General features: G+C 38.6%; 1 protein-coding gene across 6 annotated transcripts in view; it reads right to left on the bottom strand.

Moving 5' to 3' along the window:
* The window catches only part of SIPA1L1 (signal induced proliferation associated 1 like 1), a 208819-nt gene that overhangs the window by 56018 nt on the left and 131087 nt on the right, over positions 1-21714 (bottom strand). For all 6 annotated transcript variants that reach the window (XM_069017525.1, XM_069017526.1, XM_069017528.1 and 3 more), the window contains 4 exons: positions 15915-17730; positions 7525-7655; positions 6732-6920; positions 367-541 (listed from right to left, as the gene is read on the bottom strand). In XM_069017525.1, the coding sequence (XP_068873626.1) occupies positions 367-541; positions 6732-6920; positions 7525-7655; positions 15915-17412 (1993 nt within the window). In that variant the 5' untranslated portion in view covers positions 17413-17730. The remainder of the gene's footprint in view (positions 1-366; positions 542-6731; positions 6921-7524; positions 7656-15914; positions 17731-21714) is intronic.

Consider the following 21714-nt stretch of genomic DNA (forward strand, 5'->3'; position numbering starts at 1 on the left):
TTTAGAGACCATCTATAAGCGTATCATTGAAACAAAATAATATACCAGCTCTATTGATTAGTCTTAAGACAATGCACTGATGATGGATTTGCAATACCAATAATTGTTCCACAATTACTGGTTTCTTGTTGTAGCTTTAGTGATAATTTCATACCAAATCAGTACAAAAATCTAATTATTATCTGAGTTGAGAGACTGTATGAGTACAGTTAAATTACACACGTGCTCTGCTTTCACTTAGATTAAGCAACTGCCTTCCTACAGCAAAGATCTTATTTTTAAGAATTCTCTTCAAAAAGGCAGTTAGCAATCATATCATGCACTTTGTTCACTTAAGGGGGGAAAAAAATACTGAAAAAGTCTTACTTTTTGTATCCAGCTGAGCACGGTACTTGTCAAATCCCTTGAGTCGAACTCGCTCTCCCAGGAGCTGAAGAAACTCCTCAAAGGCTGGACCTGCTGATTCATTATTATACATTTCCTCTTCAGTGCTTTGCCCAGCTTTGCAGTACATGATACCCACCTTAAGTTGGTAACTTAACTGCAAAAGGAAAAAGATTAAAATTTTATGTGTATACCAAGTGATGAAGCAACTTATGCACTGAATTCACTTCCACAATTTAATAAACCCATAATTCCCAAATGAATACCTGATTATCAGTCTAATTTCAAAAGTTAGTCTAGTTCCAAATACTCTCACTGTTTTCTATTGTAACTGCCTCGATGATTGCAGATTTAATCTGAAGATCTCAAAATGTTTTCTGAAGTGAAACACACATGAACGTTGCTTATTTCCAGGGGGACAACACCGCAGCTTGCAAGTGAATGTCTGACACTGAGCCACATGGGAAGTGCTGGCTGAGTAATGCCAGGACCTTGACTCTCAATTAGGCTGGTACCATGGCTGCCATCCTATGCTAAGCCTTCCACGAAGAAGGGTAGGGCACATCATGTGCTCATTTCTAAAACAAGTGACAAAATGAACATGCTCTCATTTCGAAGAGAAGATAGAAATTTTTCACCTATTAGCACATTCACCTGTTAGCAATGCTGAAAGACTCTGTGACATTCAGTTGGTCGTCTTCCCTGACTTAAATATGATGATAGGCACAAAGAAAACAGCTAAATTGAGAAATGCTGAAGATTGAGAAACCTTGAAGATACTATTTACTAGCATAGCTCTTCAAATACATTTGGTGCTCTTTATTTCCATTTTCCCTCTAATTTGATAGTTGATGTTTCCTAATGCAGCAGAAGTTGAAGATGTGAATAAAGTAATTTTTTACCCAACCGTAATTGTGATTCTTCAAAGCAAACTGTTTCCACCAATTCCAAATTGATACACGCACACATAGAAGGAGTACACTGGCATCATTTACATCTGGACTACAGAAAGACAAGCTACAGAAGGGAAGAAGGCAGTATCCACAGCCATTTACTGCTGTCTCCAAAACCAATTTCACAGGCAGGAACTCTAATTGAAGGAGCACAAGGGAGAGCCTTGGAGTTTATGCATGTAATTCATCCAGTAGAAATGCATCCTTATTGCCCAGTAAATAATCTTTCCTCCCACACATGAATTTTTGCGAAGGCTCTGTTTCAAATAAACACCAACCACATACACCAGAATGAAGCCATAAGAAAATCTATCAAAGCTGGCATGAGATTTACAAGTTTAGGCTACAGGTTAGTGGGAAATGAAAAGAGTTATTTGCAAGGGCACTGGAAGGAAAGTTATCTGAATATACTGTGATTTGCTCTCGGGAGATTCTATCCCAAGCCATGAGGCAAAGGATTTTGAACTTGCTAGGATGATGTGGACACATAATGAAACAGAAATTCATTAATTTTAACCTATTATATTTATGATGGGATAATTTAAAGGTCCTCAGAAGTGGTCTTACTCTGTCTCTAAAGAAAGTAGATTTTAAAATTTAAAAATTCTGGAAATTGCAACTTTACCATATTCTTCCTTTACTACTAAGGATGAATGATGATGGGGATAAAGTATTAGCAGCAGGAAAACAAGGAGGGAAAAAGAAGGGTAAAGGTAACCTGGCTTGTTTACTCCTGCTGAAGAAGTCAGATATATATGTCACAGTTCTAGTCTTTCCCCACTACAGAATATCCCTTACTTTATCACCTGACACACTACATGATTTGCATCCTCTAAATACGTCCAAATTTCTTATAACAAAACTCACATACAGCATAAAATCATAAAATGGTTTCGGTTGGAAGGGACCTTAAGGATCATCTAGTTCCAAGTCCTGACATGGGCAGCAGGGACACGTTCTACTGGACCAGGCTGCTCAAATCCACATCCAACCTGACTTTTAACACTTTCAGGGATGGGACATGCCCAGCTTGGCAACCTGTTCAAGTGCCTCCTGCAGACACGTGGTACGGGAGGAGAGAGGAGGGGAGCAAGGAAGGGTGGTGAGAGGTGGCACTGCTGCTGTTCCTGTGGGAACAACTGCCAGCACTTTCCATACCAGCAGTAGCAGGTCCTGTCTTGGACCATTCAGGCATCTGCTGCTCAGATGTGCTTCCTCCATCCCACAGAAACAGGATGGATGCAAGCGCTTCGTGGAACCACAACACCTTAACTGTACTGCTAATTAAATAGCTTCTAGTAATTTCACTTAAACAAGTTAGGACAAGGAAAATTATTCTCATGAAGCACACTTGCAATATTTAAGCTTCACCTTTAGGTGAAGGAAGTATTTTCAAGGGCATAAACATAAATGGGATCTGCAGCACCAATGAGCACGCAAACAACCATGCTTTATTGCTTTGAAAATGTCAGCCTAAGAAACTAAACAAGGACTATGCAGAGAGCAGAGTGTGCCTTCTAGCTGTGTTCTTAGACTTGCTATATTTTGAACGAAAAGTTTCCCTAAGGACAACACAAGTTGGCATTTCTGAATCAAAAAGAGCAGATCTGGAGAAAGCCATGTAGTCCCCATTATTAGACCTCCTTCTGATAAATCTACGGTCCTTAGAAATGTATTAACTACAAGAAACAGCTAAAAAAGAAGTTGAAGCACGAATTCTGTTATGGTAAAACTACTAAAGTAGCATCTTCATTTTAATAATCTGAAAGCATTTACGTATTCATGTATGTGCAAAAAGTGCACTTTAAGGATTTATCTAGCACCCAGTCAAGACAGCAGAAAGTATAGCTTGGATTTAACCAGTCAGCAAGTTTATATTATGAACTGGGAATTATATTAAGAACCAAGTGACGTTTCTCAGTATTTCTGTGAATGAGGAATTGCCATAAAGATTAGCTTCTACTGAAATAAATCAGTAATTGCCCTAATATTCAAATTTTTAAATCATATTTGGAAGTAAACTTACAGTAACTTACCAAAAGGTCTGCATTCAAGACAAAGATTAGTAGATGGTAATTAGCAAAGCCAGTGCAGCCCTAGGAAATGACTGGATTGCTATTTGACACAGAACCATTAAAATGAATGCATTTTAATAAATCAAATAAAAGAACAGCTAGGTGACAAGCAATGTGGACCATATGTACAGAACAGCAGATGTTACCACTCTAGCAATCTCAGAGGAAGTAAGGAACGAGCATACACCACCAGTACAAAACTAGGGCAAGAAAAATATTCCCATTCTGACTCTGAATGACATATGCAGATATTGAAAGAGTAGAAGAGACAGAGCTCAGCCATAAGAGTGATATGAAATTCAGAGAAAATATGTTGCAGTGAAAGACTTGAAAAGTGCAATCTGTTTAGTTTATCATAAACAAGACCAACAGATGATTTAATCACTGCATACAAAAACCTTTGCTGGAAAAAAAAATCTCACACCAAAATGACTTTTAAGATGTAGCAGAGAAAAATATCAGAAGTCTTAAAGCTGAAGGCAGATAAATTTAAATAAAGAAGTGCAAATTCTTAAATATGAAAACAACCAACGGCTTTAAGACCTCACTCAAATATAGAAAAGACATCTTATTCTAATGAAAACTGATGCATACAAATTTGGCTCAGTGAAGGGATTCCTGGGTGAAATTCAATGGCTAAGTCAGCCTAAGGTGACTTTATAATCTTAACTCTTAAATTTACAAAACATTTTATCTGTTATATCAAACAGGCACCTGTTCATGCTGTAATGAAACAGTGTGACACTCAGCAAGAAGAAGTGATCAACATTCTGTGTACCTAATTAGTAGAGCAGCTGTTACCCAATTTTTGTTAGCTTAGAATTGAAAAAATGCAGCTTCTAATTAGTACAGAATGTGCTTATCTTTTTCTGCTAGAAGTGTCAAACTGTTTCATTACCACAAAAACAGAAAATACTTTGATGCAGATAATAAAAATTTAACTATCACTCATCCTTAATGATTTTCCAAAGTTTAAGTATTAGAAAACCATACTATGGGAGCTTAATAACATACAGGATATGAACTAAGGATAATTTAACCTCACAGTTTTGTTAGATATCATAAAATGGTTTGGGTTGGTTAAAAATCATCCAGCTCCAATCCCCCTACCATGGGCAGGGACACCTTCCACTAGACCAGGTTGCTCATAGCTCCATCCTACCTGGCTTTAAACACTTCAAGGGATGGGGCATCCACAGCTTCTCTGGGTGACCTGTTCCAGTGCCTCACCACCTCCACAGCTTAGAACTTCCTCCTAATATCTAATCTAAACCTCCTCTCTTTCAGTTCGAAGTTATTCCTCCTTGTCCTGTCACTCTGTGCTCTTGTAAAAAGTCTCTCTCATCTTTCCTGTAGGCTCCCTTCAGGTACTGGAAGGCCACAATTAGGTCACCCCAAGCCTTCTCTTTTCCAGGCTGAGCAATTCCAATTCTCTCAGCCTTTCCTCACAGCAGAGGTGCTCCATCCCTCTAATCATCTTGGTGTCCCTCCCCTGGACTCACTGCAGCAGGTCCATGTCCCTCCTGTGCTGGCACCCCAGAGCTGGATGCAGCACTGCAGGTGGGGTCTCACCAGAGCAGAGCAGAGGGGCAGAATCCCCTCCCTCCCCTGCTGCCCACGCTGCTCTGGATGCAGCCCAGGACACCACTGGCTCTCTGGGCTGGGAGTGCCCATGGCTGGGTCATGTCCAGCCTCTCACCCAGCAGCACCCCCAAGTCCTTCTGGGCAGGGCTGCTCTTGATGTGTTCATCCCCAGCCTGTGCCTATACAGAGGTGCAGCACCTTGCACTTGGTGTTCTTAAACCTCATGAGATTCCCATGGGGCCACTTCTTGAGATTGTCCAGGTCCCTCTGGATGGCATCCCATCATTCAGGCATGGCAACTGCACCACTCAGCTTGCTAATTTGCTGAGGGTGCACTCAATCCCTTCATCTATATCATTAATGAAGATACTAAGTCCCAATATGGACCCCTGACGGGCACCACTTGTCCCTGATGTCCATTGTGATTCTGAGCCATCAACCACTACTCTCTGGATGCAACAATTCAACCAATTCTTTATCCATCTAACAGTCCACTCATCAAATCCATCTCTCTCCAATTCAGAGAGAAGGATGTTTTGGGGGACCATGACCAATGCTTTACAGAGGTCCAGAAAAATAGTATCTGCAACCCCTTCCCTTGTCCACTGATGTAGCTACTCCATCACAGAAGGCCACTGGGTTGGTCATGCAGGATTTGTCCTTGTTGAAGCCATGCTGACTGTCTCAGATCCACCTCCCTGTCCTCCATGTGCCTTAGCACAACTTCCAGGAGGATCTGTTCCATGAGGTTCCCAGGTACAGAGGTGAGGCTGACAGGGCAGTAGTTCCCAGGATCTTCCTTTCCACCCTTTTTAAATATGGGTACAATGTTTCCCCTCTTCCAGTCTCCTGGGATTTCCCCTGACCGCTGTCACTTCTCAGAGAGGGCTTGGCAACCACATTCAGCCAATTCCCTCAGGACTTTGGGATGCATCTCATTGTGTCCCATAGACTTATGTACATTCAGGTTCATCAGGTGGTTGTGAACCTGATCTTCTCTTACAGTGGAAGGGACCCAGTCCCGTCCTGAGTCCATCCACTCAAGAAGCATGGAAAGAGAGGTTGCCAATGAAGACTGAGGTATGCACACAGCTATAAAATGTCACTACTGAAGTTAATAATCATAAAATTCACTTCAGTCAAGGACTTTTATTTTGCTAAGTCTAAGCTGTATTGCTGATGAGCATTGGTTCCATCTTTAAAAGACCAGGAGACTATCACCTAACTGAAAATTATTTGTATAAAGAAAGGCTTAGAATATTTTGTCATGTAGTTTGTTCCAGGGGAAAGAAAAAAAGAACACCAACAAAACAAAAGATACAGGCAGCACCCTGGTCATGGTTTAGCCAATATAGTATTACAACAAAACATGGGAGACTTTTCTTTTTAGTGTAACAGCAATAAGAAAAACAGAATTCCCTCCTTCCCACAGTCTTTGAAAAACAATAATGTAGTCTCTTTTAAAGTCAATTTAAATGAACAACTGCCATAACATCAATCTAAAACTTCAGGCTACCTAGAGAAATGAACTTGATTTCATACATATCAAATATACTGCAAAACTTGGGGGAAATAAATGCAATGTAACTCTCCCTATAGATGACGAGTTTTAGTTTAAATGAGGCATTTCAACAGACTGACTCTAATCACATAAAGCTAAAAGATAATTTTACAACTCATGGCAACAATCTGACGGATTAAGATCATTTGTTTAATTCTGTAACTCTGCACTTACCCCTTGTTCATCAAGCTTCATAAGCTGTTCTGTGACTTTTGGAGTGTTGAAGGCGAGCCTGAGGCAATGGATATTCAGCTCTGGAACCACATACTCCAGCACTTCTTTTAGGGGAAGTCCCCTGGCTGTGCAATGCTTTGCAGTAGAAGGGATAGCATCTTCCAGCACGGAGCCTCTTAATGTCATGAGCTGTGCACACAAAAGAACAGCACATATATTGACTTATGCACTGAGATTAACTAACAATAGCAGTGGAACTAAACATACTATTTTTCCAATTCTCAATAAAGATCAAGGACACTGAGGAATTTCTGTTAGCATAAGACCAACACTGATACACAAGATGTCACTCAGTGACAGCTAACAGTAATCAGACTATTTCAAATGATTTATCAGATTAAAGTTTTACAGGAAAGTACTACCTGGAAAAATTAGTATTAGTATAGTATTTCTAGCAGAGCATTGAAAGTAAAAGTTCTCAGATCTGCCCACTGCCACATATAAAATTGAAAGAAGCCATTTCCCTCCTCTTTGCTTGCTTCTAGCTAATATAGCTCCTGTAAGTTTCTGAAGATTTAACCAAAACAACCTTTGCTTTCCTCTGTATTGGATGTTATGGAATAACTCACATACATTCTGTGCCAGATAAACATGTGGCACAATTCTGTCAGGAGGTTCCTGGATTATACAGAAATCTACTATCAATGCTGTAAAGCACATAAACCCCACACATGGCAGCTGGTTTTGCCTGCTCACTTCCAGTTTCTTTTACTATCACCCCTGAACTGCTTACCTCACTGGTTCTGAATATGATCCGGTAGTTGTACTGAGGTCCATTTTCTTTGATTTCTTCTGGCTTCTCTCTTCTTATACTCACAGCTACTGGACCCAGGTTCTCATCTGCCCCAAAATAGTTCCAGTGTTCTTGTATAGGAGGAAAAAAAAAAAAAGAAAAAAAAAAAAAAGAAGTAGTCTGTCTTACTTCTTACATTTCAACTATATTTTCATGCTTGATTGTTACACTGGAAATAAACTGCCAGCTCCATGGAGTCAATAAGAGCATGTCTTCAAGTGGTACCAGGATGTCATTCTCGTGCTTCAGTTCTCTTGTGAGCTCCATTTATGCAAAAAGGCTGAAATTCAACATGGCATCTCTGCTTAAATAGGCCTAAAACAGGATACACCTCTTCCATCAGCTTTTATATTGCCATCTGTTTCATTCACGTTGAGCTAAGCAAGTACAACCAATTTCCTCCTTAAAAATAAAGGGAAGGAAGCCAAATGCACCAAAGTGGGAAACTCAACAACCTATGTTAAAATAGAAATGTCAAATAACTGTACTTAGCAAAGGATGTAAATTATTTATTTTTGTTTGACTGTTTTTTGCTTTTTCCATACACGTTACTCAGTTCTAAAATGGGAAAAACTGATGAAGCTGAAAAAGAAGTTAAAGGCTTGTTCACAGTAAAAGTATCAAATCATAGTACCACAGAAAAGTAAAGCACAAGAATAAAATGACTAGCATACATATTTAACAGTGAAGTGTTCAACATCCCTAAAAGTGAATTTAAAGTGCTAAGAATTGAGTTGAAAACCAGTCTAGTGGGGAAGGCAGCAGAGAGGAGAATACAGGATTGGTGAAATCACTCACTAGCTTAAGAGCAGATTCTTTGAAACACATTTTTATATTTGTCTAACTATAGACATATAAAGCCAAGCTTTAACTGAAAAAAAGTTAGAAAAGCACATTTACAAAAATCAAAGCTCAAAGATTTTAAAGATTGGTGTTGAAGGCTCTTCTGTTCAACTTTTTGAGCATTACGAACTATCTTGACTGATGACAGAGGTATATCACCATTAATGAAGCAGTATATAAACAAAGCTGCACATATCTTAAGTGACTGCTGAATTTAAACATATATTCCCTAAAAGAAAATTTACGGGAAAAGTCAAAAAGTCAAAAAAAAAGGAGTCAAGCACTGTACAAGAAATATAAGTCCCATGTAGTAATTTTCCATAAGCTGCATGTATGAATGAATTTATACATGCACAAAAATAGAAAGTTAGAACCATCTGAAAATTCAGCAATTCAAAGATGTGACATTCGATGGAATGAAAAAGAGATGTAACTGCCCTAACAGGAAATGCAACCACATTGTCTTTACTACATACAGATTACTTGTTATTCTTAAAACAACCAGAATTTTAAATAAGAACTTTAGGAGCAGTCTAATATGAGCTATTCTACTATAGAGACAAAATATAAAATATTTTAACATCATCATCAAGAACTGCAGCTTTAAAGATAATAAAAATAGATATTGAAATACACTCCATCTAAAGTGAATGGTAATCATTTTTCCAATTAATAATATTGTTAAAAATTTGAGAGCCTGATTTTTACTGTAATTCTTTTAAAACTTATACTTACTGGTCCTTGCAAAACCTCCCTCCAACATACTAAGTGCTTTCACACAGTTGTTCAGCACTTTAAGCCCCTGGGGGCTCTAGTCAATACCTCAGTGTCTGGTATTCTATTATTCCTCACTCAGTGTTTTCTGTTTAAAGATTTCAGAGCATGCATGACACATAAAAGAAACATGCTTGCAGCATTAGAAGACTTGCTTTCTACCAAATCCCTCTGCAAGTCATGAAGAGCCAATACTATACATAAAGGTAATTAAAATTCAAAATTCTTCTAATATCTTCTGGAATATTCTGTAAATATTGTCATTAAATTTTGGGTGACTAAACTGTGAGTGGGCAAATTATTAATAGATTAGATCATCCATATAAGCCTAATTACATTTTTATAGTAGCCCACAGATATGAGCCCTGTAAATGCCAGAGATGTTCTGTTGTTTAAAATTTCAAACTACCTTACTAGCACTCTAGCTTTTTTTCTTCCTGCATTAAGTAGCTTGCTTTTTTTTCAGTATGTTTACAGCTCACCAAACAGTTTATGGCCCACAAGGTCAATGCAGAAGCAGCACAGTCTTTGAGAAAGATTAATTTTTTAATCAGCCTACTACATAGCTTCCAAAACCTGAGATAACTTGGCCATCTCCACACTAAACTGCTTAGTGACTTAAAAACAGTCATGTGGATTTGCTTTTATAATAGAAAAATAAAGAAAAAAGTTATGGTGGTCATGCATACTAGAAGTATGTTACATTAGTTTTACATTAGTTTTCTATACTGAGAGCCACACAGATGGTAAAATTTGCCTAACCTGCAACCACTCTAGCCTGCAATTCAGATAGAGAATTTTTTCAGGAGAAATTATTCTACATCTTGAAAACACATTTAAGAAGAGTGGCAAGAGGAATGTTTGAAGCTGCACACACATACACAAAATACACACACAATTCTGTATCATTTGCGTAAGCTTTTTCATTAGCTCCTATTGCTTTGGAAAAATGCATGAAGTAGTGCGGAACTTTACACTTCTCTGCTAAGAGGAAATGTCTTTTATTCTCTTTTTCTTCAGCCTGCACTGCAGTGTCTTTCTTGCTCTCTTATGCACATCCTTAGTCCTCTCCTCTGCTCACGTTTATTACCGGGTTGTTCATTCTTTACCTTCATCTTCATTCTTTCTCCTCCCCTATACCCCATCTCTGTATTCATTCTGCAAGATACAGTATATACCCCTGTATCTGACTACTTTTCCTTCTGGTACACTTTCTTGCACCTCCACCTGATTTTCTCCTACATCCTGAATCTCCTTATATCCAACAATTTTCTCTTTCCAGTGCACGAAAAGAAGTAGCAGAATTAAAGTGAAAAAAGCTTAATATCCAATCTAAATGGAGTTAATTAGGAATTTTATTGGGAAAACAAGGGCTATGTCACAATCATAATTCAAGAACTTTATGTCAAACATGAATACCATAGAAGACAGCTTATTTCTCCACACCACACAGAAGCTCATTGGAAGCAACATTTCTCAAGGTTGACATTTAATTTAAACTACTGTTGAAAATTCACTTAATTAACAAACAGGATAACTAGCAACAGCCACAAATCAATTTATAAATCAATACCCAAAAGAAATAATGACTTGATTGTACCTGGTCATTAAAACAAACTATACATACTTTTAAAAATAGTTAAATATTTATCATGTCACTCAAAAGATACTTCCAGTGAAAGAACCAAAACTAAAATACTTATTTCCCTGGCAGATATTTATGAGTTTCCTTTGCAAAGGAAAGCCAAGTAAATGCACTTGATTTTGACTGCAAAGGTTCTTTTGTGTTTTTATTGTATTTCTCTTTAGGTATCATGTTCAACTGATATTTTGTGTAATTGGACTAGAAATAAAAATCCCAAACGTTTCTCTTCTGAATGAAACTCAGCATCAAGCATTTTCCTCTAATTCTAGCTCAGCATTTACAGTACTGGAAAACTCTGCTCAGTAGGCCTCTGGAGACAAAAGGGCAGGCAGCATTTTGAGAGCTCTGCAAATCTAGCCATATACTTGAAAGGCACCAACTAACTCTTGGACAGAATATGCAGCAATTTAAAGCATTAGAGCAAAGGGTATTTTTACTGGCTGCCAACAGTTAAAGGAAAGCTGACCAACAGCTCATTTGTTATAAAACCAGTTCAGGAAACTATTTACTTCTCAGTCAAGTCTTTCAACCTAAGCCAGTAACTAATATTTGTCCTAAATGGTAACATTAGCAACTACTGCATGAGGAGGATGGAAGCAAGACAGATGCTCTTGGTTCTTTCCATGAGAACTGTAATTCCCAGATGCAATTACAGGCACAGAGAAAACAGACTGCTCCTCTGGAGTGATTGGCTCCCTTTTCTGAACTGCACTCAGACAACCCGATGGAAACAAATTTTTCTCTCCCTATGATTTTAATATTGATTATAAATAAGTCTTTAGTAAACATATCTCGGTGCAGCTTTCACAAATTGGTTCTTGCACTGGCTTTGTCCTCTCCCCTTCTTTTTTTATGCACTAGCTTAACTTACAAATGTCCAGACTTCAAACATTTAGTTAAGTCTTTCTATCAAATACACCTTTTAAAACACACCATTATTTAATCACCTTGTAAATACATCTTGTGCATCATAAGTAGCATTCATTTCTTATAAGGATAAACATTTCCATGTGAGTTCACTGTGCATGAGCTTCTGTTAGTGAATTGAGAGAAAAGACTGCAATTCATATGGTCCTGCAAGGTTCATTTCTCTCCACTGAGTACAAAGGGAGTCTGCACAATTAGCTCAGATATAAAGTAGAGAAGCTGAATCCAGCCTTGGGAAGTACCATTATAAAGTTCTTTTCCCAGTATCTTTTTGTAAGTATCATTTCCCTTACTTCCACTAAACTGTCTCCACCAGTATTTTCACATTTAGAAGTCTGGACACCAGGCCAGAATACTATTTATCAATTCTGCAGCTCTGGAGAGGGACCAATTTCCTTTACATACAAAAACTCATTCATTTGCATTCATTGAACTTATACAAGACTCATCCATAAATGTCACATGCAAATATTTTACACTAACTAGATTAAAATATTTTAATTAATTTGGACCGTGTTAGTAATACTGCAAGCTCACTTATACTTCCTCCATACACTGTTAAAATTTGAGATGGATCCACCATCTAAGTAACAGTACCTGTAAAAAATGAGCTATTGATTACATATAATTGAAGACTTCAGACAAGTCACCATCAGCATTTCACCGCATTACTTTGAAGAAATTAAAAGGGACTACATGAACGCAATGGCTTTCATCCTTTTTTTTATTTTTTAAAGACACAAGATTAACTATGCTTTTTCTTCTATGTGACAAGATCTATTTTTCATGAAATCATGCTGACTGGCATCATTGACAATTTTTAACTGGCAGTTCTTTATTGATATAGTCCCAAATCACCTTCTTTGTTATCTCCAGTTGGAATGAAAACTAACTCAGGCTTACAATTCTCTGGAACATTGCTTTTTATTCTTTGCAAGCTCTAGGATAACTAGGGGTTCTCTAAGTCTGTGAAATTTTCCTGGTTTGAGATCTTTAAAAGCTATTGTTGTTGAATCAGAATTCTTCTAAGAATACTTCTAAGACTATAAAATTATCCAAAGCCTACTGACTTGATGAGCTGATCCCACTGAAACTGTCTTTTGGCACAGTCTGTTCCAATTGTAACATCATAAAAATGCAACATCCTCTTCAAGCAAAAAAAATTCTGCATCGTTACTTGCTTCATGTTACATAAAAAATTCAGTTACAACTGACTTCCTAGATTTTTTTTTCCCCTATTATGCTGCTTTAAGTTTTATCACTATTCCACCTCATCAGCTTAGTCTAGAGTTTGCTCAGGGAATGATGATACTCTGGGTGGTCAACAAATTGTGTTTTGTACTTGTAGAAAATTGGGGTTTGGGCTATCTAATGAGGCTTCTAAAGTACAGCTTTTCAGGTAAAAATCTCTGGTAGAAACAATGCCCCTGGTTTGGACTCTGCTGGACTGAACACAAGAAAAGTGAATTTAAAACCCAATTTTATTCCTTAAGAAAAAAAAAAAATCGCAGATTCTTCTCCCCATCCAATCCTACTGTCCTGGGTTGAGGTGTATTCTATTACCATCCTCATGAGCTGTGGAAATCAGGTAGGGCAGTGTTTCCTTGCCTCCTCCCCCCAGACTATCTTGCTGTTAATGGCCCATCATTGTCCTGCCCCATGACTCAGAGATAACTCCCTCCGGAACATCTTCTGTTAACGAGCCTAATCAACACTTGGCCTCATGACTCATTACCCTATTGTGAGATGCTCCACCCAGAGGGAGGAACCAAGCATCCCATCGTGGATATAATCTGGGACTCTGAACACCAGAGACAACCCTTCCACTGGATTTCCAGAGGACAGGAGCTACACAGCCACCACTGGACCTTCTGAGGAAGAGCAGACCCTTCTACAGGATCACTGCTTCAACAGAACCACATCCATCGCTTCTGGAGGACTGCAGTCACCCTTTTACTGGACTGCTACTGCCACCCTGACTAACAGGGTGTCAAGGTTGTATCCTGACTCTGTCAGTTTAAACCAGTTTTCTGCCTTTTTTTTTTTTTTATAAATTTCCCTATTAAATTGTTATTCTGACTTGGTGCCTCCTACTGGTTTGTTTTCAAACTACTACACCTACTCCATAACACATTTTTATATCTGGCTGCTCCTCACCAGTACCCTTAGGACTAGATTATGTCGATTTTATCAATTCATCTTAATTATATCTACAAAAAAATGGAAATGTAACGGTGACTGGATCTGTAGTAGCACGAGAGTGTGGCTTCCCTTAAGGAGAAGGCAAATCAATAAATTGTTGCCTAAGGGCTGAAATTCCACTTACACTTCCTTCCTCTTCTGCTATTTACTCTCATCCCTTACCTGGCAGTAGGACTTTGGCACTTACTCTGACTGCAAGGAAAGATAATATCCCTCACCATAACTGGAGACAAACAACCAAGCAGTAAACCCCAAATTTATCATGATAGCAAGACTTCTGCTTGCTTGTTTAGTAAACTCAACTGGTTTACCAAGTTTTCTGAAAACAAGAGAAGTGGTACAAGGAAGAGGGAGGAATTAAGTCTTCCCCTCTTAGTGCTCAAATGCTGTAAATCAGGTCAGCTGTAATATGAAACTTTAGTTGTTGATTGCAAAACTCACTAGAGACTGATAGGTAATCAAACTGTTCCAGAGGGAGACAGAGAAGAAGATAATTGCAAACAAAGGTCACAAACCTCAGGCTCTCTGCTCGAAACATACCTTATCCTATATCATACATCTAGCTTACTTTCCCCAGGAAACCATTATTTTTCCTAACTCCTCTGGCTTCGAAGGATAGCGACCAGCATTCTCAAAAAACATGGACCAAAGGCTACCTCTCAGCCCTAGAAAGAATGCAGAAAGAAGAGACTATGCAAAGAGTAACAAGAGCCATCCAACCAATGGACAATGCAGGGAAGAAGAGTTGGGAGCTGGACATATTTTGAAGGCAAGAGAGAAATGGGAAATGAGATTATTAGCAGTAACACGCAGTTAAGAAGCTGAAGTTTTTTCTTTTAATAGACTATCAACTTAATTCTAACCAGGCATCCCTGTTGCTTTTATCTGTAAGAAACAAGCTCTTTTGATCTGCATTCACTAAGAGAAAAAACTCAATCCTAATCATTGGAAGGTAAGGAACAAGCACTCTCCAGGTCAGTCATCAGACCAGCTCTGTTCATCAGGAAATACAATACCATCCTGCAGACAGAACTCTTTTAAAAGACTTTTTTTCTGAAATCCTTTTAAAACATTTTTAGAATAATGAAGAACAGAGGGAGATCTGCATCTCATGGTGCCAGTATTATTTTGACAGGGGGGACAAAGAGGGGAAGTATCTGGGTAATGTTTGGGATTTGCTCTTTTCTATAGGTCAAAAGGCTTTGATCTGTTGCTTTGGGCTTTTTTTCTCCCTCTCATACACATCCAATGGAAATTACCATTCTTGGTTTCAGAGTAGAACCATGCGATAAGAGAACTGCACTCTGGTTTTTCAGAAACACTGTTGCCATTGAAACATGGGTATTTACGTGTGTATATACAGTTATATCTATATAGTGTTAGTTTGTGTCTGCAAAATCTGACAAATTAGAATTTTCTTTCTAGAGTGACAGCTATAATGAAAACAGTGAGTGAGGAAGACAGATTTTTATTTTTATTTATGTATTATTATCTACTTTGAAAAATTTAGAAATGGATTATTAAGTTATTAGTATGTCCAAAGATTATTATAAATGCTAACTGTCCAAGATGCACATTCAATTAAATCCTCAGTACATGAAGTCTTGGCACAGTGGGAAGAAAGTTCCCATATTTTAGGATTTCCTTGTTTTAATCTTTCAAGTGTCAACCCCTGTCCACTTCCATGGGTACCCAAAGCTGTGTTTCAAGACATTTATATTTGTAGCCATCGCTACCACATCTATCAGCAATAAAATCCTCAATATTCTTTTATTCCAACACTCTGAAAGACTATTAGATATAGCACATACCATCAGTAAAATATACCATTAAAGAAATACATAATTCTTGCAAATACTATTAAATATCAACTGAATTTTACGTGTTTGGAAAACAAAGAATCATTCTTAAAACTCAAGGAGAAATAAAATTTACCTACCTTTCTGGTAGAAGAATTTTCGATAATAATATGCACCAAGGTCTACATGTTCAACGATGTATCTTTTCACTCTGTCTAGGTGTAAAATCAGGTTCTCCTTGGGAACTTCCAGAACTGCAACTCCAGCATTTGTGCAATGAGAACTCAGAGTCGACTCAAATGAGGCACTTTCACACCCACTGAAGGAACCTGAATTAGATTTGGAAAGGCTGATCTTCCTTTCCCCTTCCCCACCAATCTCATTACGAAAATAAGGACAACTCATCACTAGTTCATTGCTTTTATCATCCCCCTGGTCCATATTGAGACTTCCTTTTGAATTCAGGTCTTCAGTGCTGCCCATTGGAGAATTGAAACTTGCAGAATGTGACAAAGGTCCAGAGACAAGTGATGCTACAGCAGCAGCAGATGCACCTGTCGTTGTGTTCCTTCTTTTAATAACATTATGCCTGTTGATTGCTGCTTCATTTAAATCAAATAAAATACTCTGTACATCATAATGAGCAAAACACTTCGGACATGTCCAAGGTTTAATGCTATCTTCTGACCTGTTATCTTCAAGATCTGAAGACTTCCCAAGTTCCCCTTCACCTTTGGCATTGCGCAGCTTACGAAAAATAGATGAATCTCCCGTCTCTGATTTTGAGCGTCTCTTGAGTGGCTTCTCCCTTTCCTTAAAGAGTCTCAGGTTTTCCCTTTGAGTAATAGGTCCATCTATCACATCTAGAGAGAATCCTGAACCCTTGCTTCCACTGGCAATCAGGAGATCACCGAGTTTTGTTGTGCCTGGGCTTCTCTGATCAGACTTCTCATCTTTATAGCCCTTCAGTAAGTCAAAAAAACTTTCCCCTGAAGTTCCCTGCTTATCTATGGAAGATGTGCTGCCATACTCTCTATGCAGAGATGGTCCAGATTTAAATGTAGGTGAAATACATTCATCAAAACTATCCACATCAAGCTCACTTATGGTAATGTCACTGTTGCTGCGCTGCCGTATTCTGCGAAGAGCTTTCCTTGGGGAACTGGGATAGCCATCGGGTGTAAGAAACCTGGAGTCTAGATTCTCAGATTGTCTGGTCTTGTTTTTAAGTGTGCTCTGGATGCTCTTTAACATGACAGAATCACTAGCATTCAGGTTAACAGAGCTTCCCTGACTCCCGGGACTGCTTTTAGAAGACATGCTGTCAAGGCAACTTGATGTTTCAATATCCTGACTAGATCTGCTTGCCTCCTTGATGTTCTCCTTCCTTGGGGGCCAATCAGCAATCCTTGCCCTGACCCCCATTTTAGGGACTCCAGGGGTAGAGGTAACGTGATGGGAACTCTCATTGCGAGGAGGTCCAACTGGTGCCATGACTGCAGATCCTAAGCTGCCATTCTGTGACCTGAAGCGCCTCATGTAGAAGTCATCCGAGTGGACTTTTGAGGTGCCATCTGTTCCGACTGATACCCCAGTGGCAACAGCCCTTTCGGTCTGGGACCGCTTCAAGCTGGTCATGGTCTTTCAGTATGTTCAACCTTAGTAAGTTCCAAGAAAAAACACAGTCATTTCTGCTTTTTAAATGCACAGTTCTCTTTTGGAGAATAGTCTCCAAAATACACAATGGTTGCATGAGATCTTAATCATGGACATTTAAGGACACAGTTAAATGCAGGATGTCTAGAAAATTCAGATATTCAGTAGGTTTTGATAAGCAGTACTTTCCTTTAACTTCTGCATTTTAAGAAGTAGCCATGCTCCAATACATTCAAATTGCTTCAACTTGTGCTCCAAAATGTCAGAGTTGTAATTGAATCGCTTATGCCTCTTTTAAGCCTAGAACAGAAAACAGAGAGATAAAATCATTAATTCTTTAATATATAATGCTTTTTGGTAACTGACATTATTAAGGTAGTTATTACACAATTAATATTTTTAACAAACATGCTTTAAATCACATTGATCATGTCAAAAATGGAGCACTGTGTTACATGCTGGTGAGAAGTTTTCTCGGTATTGTTGGGTTGCCTTCTGAAAAAATACTTCTGGATTCTGATTCCACACAAATAGAAATTTTTCCTTCTGAATTGATTAGTGGTACTTTTTAGTTGGGTTAGTGAACAGTGTTACAAAGCACAAGTAGGGAGCTTCTCAGCTAAGGACACATACAGCATACATTTCCCAGAGAAATGACTAAGAGCCAGATCAGGACTCCAATTTTTATTTATAAACACTTTAAAGAATTTACCATTTACAAGTCATACATCCTTGGTTGCTATTAGGTATTAACACTACCTATTCAACTTGCCCATTAATGTAAATAGCTGGTATGTTAACTAAAAAAAAGAAGCTAATTAGCAAAAAGTGTAAAAAATTCTAAGAGAGGATGGCTGTCAAGAACATTCATTTTGTGCTTTGCAGACTAGTTGCAGACTAGTTGCATAGTCCAGAAAGCATGTATTACTTCTGTCCAGAGTTTACAACATATAAGAAGGTTAAAACTAAATAGAAACACATACTTTTAAGTAACTCGATGTGAAAAGTTTCATTTATTTCCCATGGCTAACAAAATTTTGTCTACCACAGCTCCTGTATTATCCAACTTCACAAAGTCACAGAAATTAAATGCTTTCCCATACTTCATCAGTACAGAAGTGATTACAAAGCCTTTAGTACACTGCCCTTTGAGGAGCTAAAAAAAAAATAATCCACAAATACATCCTTGCTGGTAGAAGACAAAAGCATGGGATTGTCAAGATAAAATCTTGCATTGCTGTGTACATCCTTTAACACAAAGAAGTTAATAATTTTCAAAGGCTGAACCAATTACACAAAATGTGTCCTTTAAATATTTGCCAAATGTGTGCAGAGATGCTGCTGAACCAGCACGGCATTGACAATACAGCATTGTCTAAAATCAAGGCTTTCTGATGCTTCCAGGGAAACCAGCACTTTCTGCAGTCTCAGAACTACAGTACTTTGCAGCACACTAATTAAATGCCAAGCCAGGGAACTTTCTGCCTCCAAAGGCAGCATGTTTAAACTTCACTTGCCATATACAGCACCTCTAAAATAGCTGCTCTTAATATAAATCTCAACACATGAGGAATACTTAAAATGCAAGCTGACTGCATCACACTTAACAAGAACGGTGCGAGTCACCCAGGGTACTACTGTATTTGCACAGCCATTTACATAAATGCAGCTCTTTTCCTTGTAATGCTGCTACAATCTTAGAATCATAAAATGGTTTGAGTTAGAAGGGACCTACAAGATCATCTAGTTCCAACTCTCCTGCCACAGGCAGGGATGCCACCCACTAGATCAGGTCTTGAACACCTCCAGGGATGGGCCATCCACAACTTCTCTGGGCAGCCTGTTCCAGCGCCTCACCACCCTCACAGAAAAGAACTTTTTACCATTTAATCTAAATCTTTACTTTTTTTTAGTTTAAAAATGTTCCCCCCTTGTGTTATCACTATTTGCTCAGGTAAAAAGTCTCTCTCCATCTTTTTCAAAGCCCTCTTTAAGTACTGGAAGGCTGCAATGAGGTCTCCTCACAGCCTTCACTTCTCCAGGCTGAACAATCCCAGCTCTCTCAATCTGTCTTCATAGAAGACTTGCTCAAGCCCTCTTACCATCTTCATGGCCTTTCTCTGGATGTGTTTTAACAGTTCCACATGTTAAAACACATGTTCTGAGGAATCCAGACCTGGACACAGTACTCCAGGTGGGGTCTCACAAGGACAGAATAAGGGGGAGACCAAGCCCCCTGGCCCTGCTGAGTTTGATACTGCACAGGATATGGTTGGCTTGCTGGGCTGCACTTGCAGCACTGTTGACTCCTGTACAGCTTTTTGTCCACCAGCACACCCAAGTCCTTCTCCACAGGGCTGCTTTCAACAGGGTCATCTCCCAGTCTGTATTCATGTCTAGGATCGCCCTGACCCAGCTGCAGCACCTCGCACTTGGGCCTGTTGAACCTCACTAGGTTCTCACAGACCCACTCCTTCAGCTTGTCAGTGTCTTCCTAGATGGCATCACCTTCCTTCTGTTGTGTCAACTGCAGCACTCAGCTTTGTGTGGTCAATAATACTGCCGAAATAATAGGGTTTTTTCCTAGCTAAATAATTAGTAAAACTTTAGAAAGGCAGTCTACCCATGCTGCTGTTGTAAAACTACTGAATATTCAGCTATAACTTTTCATGATTTTCAAACACTCTCCAGCCTAAGAACTAATCAGGCTGGTGAAACAACTTTGTGCACCATCAGATCAAGGAAGGGAAAATGCAAACACAGTGTGCCATGACATAACCTAAATGTTTTGCCCATGCTTTTCAACACTACGTATCAAAGAGTGTTTAAGCACTATTGACCTCCATGAAATGGCAACACTACATAGCACTTCCTAAAGATCTATACAGGTTTGTTTTTATAGGCAGGACAGAAGGAAAACAGAATGAAAACTGATAAGGATTTAGGGCAGGAGAACAGGCTAAAAGGGATCCTAAGGGAAAAGTCAAGCCGAGAGTTGAACACAAAACATACAGAAGTACAAACATGTACTACCACAAGCTCCTCCCCACAGCCTGCAGTGAAAGCCAAGATTTGTCTCTCTCTGTTCCCCTTCCACCATCAGTATCTCTGAAAGCAAAGTGTACACCTCCTCCCCCACAAATGCTGTTCTAGAGAAATGGATAACCTAGTAGTACAGGCTTCTCATTAACTTAAGGGCACAAGTTCATACAGCAATTCTAAAAATTCCCAAGCTTGGTGTTGACCATATAAGCATCCAAACACCATCAGTTCTCCCTACCTCTGCGAATTGTATTTTTTCCCTTAAAATTTTCCAGGACAACAATCCTAAGGAAGGCTATAGATACACAAACATATATACAATCATATATGAAAGAATACAACTAAGGTCTATGTAACATATTCTTGACCTGTTATATACATGGTTTTGTCATTAGTTACATGACCATACATTGTATTTTCCAAAGGAAATTCTCTGTTCCTGACTGAGCTTTACAGATGTTTCACTCTGGGGACCAGCTGTTTCATGTTCTGCAGGTTTTTGCAGCTGTCCTCCTTCATCTGCAGTAGCAGCTGGAATACAGGCCATAAATGATTATGGCAATAGTTAATACCATACTCTGAAGAAATGAACTCCACCCTTGACTGTGTCTATATGAATTAAATCACTATTAAGTCAAATTTTTTTGAGACTGCAACCACCTGTCAATTTTTATTTCTCTAGACCTTCCCACCCTGGTGTCTAATTTGAGACCTAACAGTCTGGTGTAAAAGGTTTGATTAGCTCCAATCAAATTATGTGAAAACATTACATTTGATAACATTAAAAACTCCTAAAGCACAGGTCCTGGGTACACTGGTTATCAGCATTAATGAAAATAAACAATAACAGCAATCTGTACTTTAACCTTTTTTCGTATTCATTATTTGCAAAACAAAATCAGAGACAGGGCGAATCACATTTGATTTAAATGACCATTGGCTACCAGCAACAGCTGTTATTTTGAACTGAAAAACCTGCCAGAAGTTAAATATTAAGCAGCAAAATTGCTAACACAAAATACGTAATCTATTAAGCGTAGTTACAATTACAAGATAGGCAGTATGGTACCTACTTCTAAAGCCAAGAGCAGCATTTGTGAAGAGTAACAATTCGCACTTTGTTACTATTTTAATATAGGAATAAGGCAGAGCTATGAATATCTGTGCACACAGAATATGGCAAGGACAAACTCGCATAACCATGAAAATGTACACTTTTCCAATTCATCTCAACTTACTGAG

The sequence above is a fragment of the Aphelocoma coerulescens genome, chromosome 5 (genome assembly GCF_041296385.1).
Source record: "Aphelocoma coerulescens isolate FSJ_1873_10779 chromosome 5, UR_Acoe_1.0, whole genome shotgun sequence".
Lineage (NCBI taxonomy): Eukaryota > Metazoa > Chordata > Aves > Passeriformes > Corvidae > Aphelocoma > Aphelocoma coerulescens.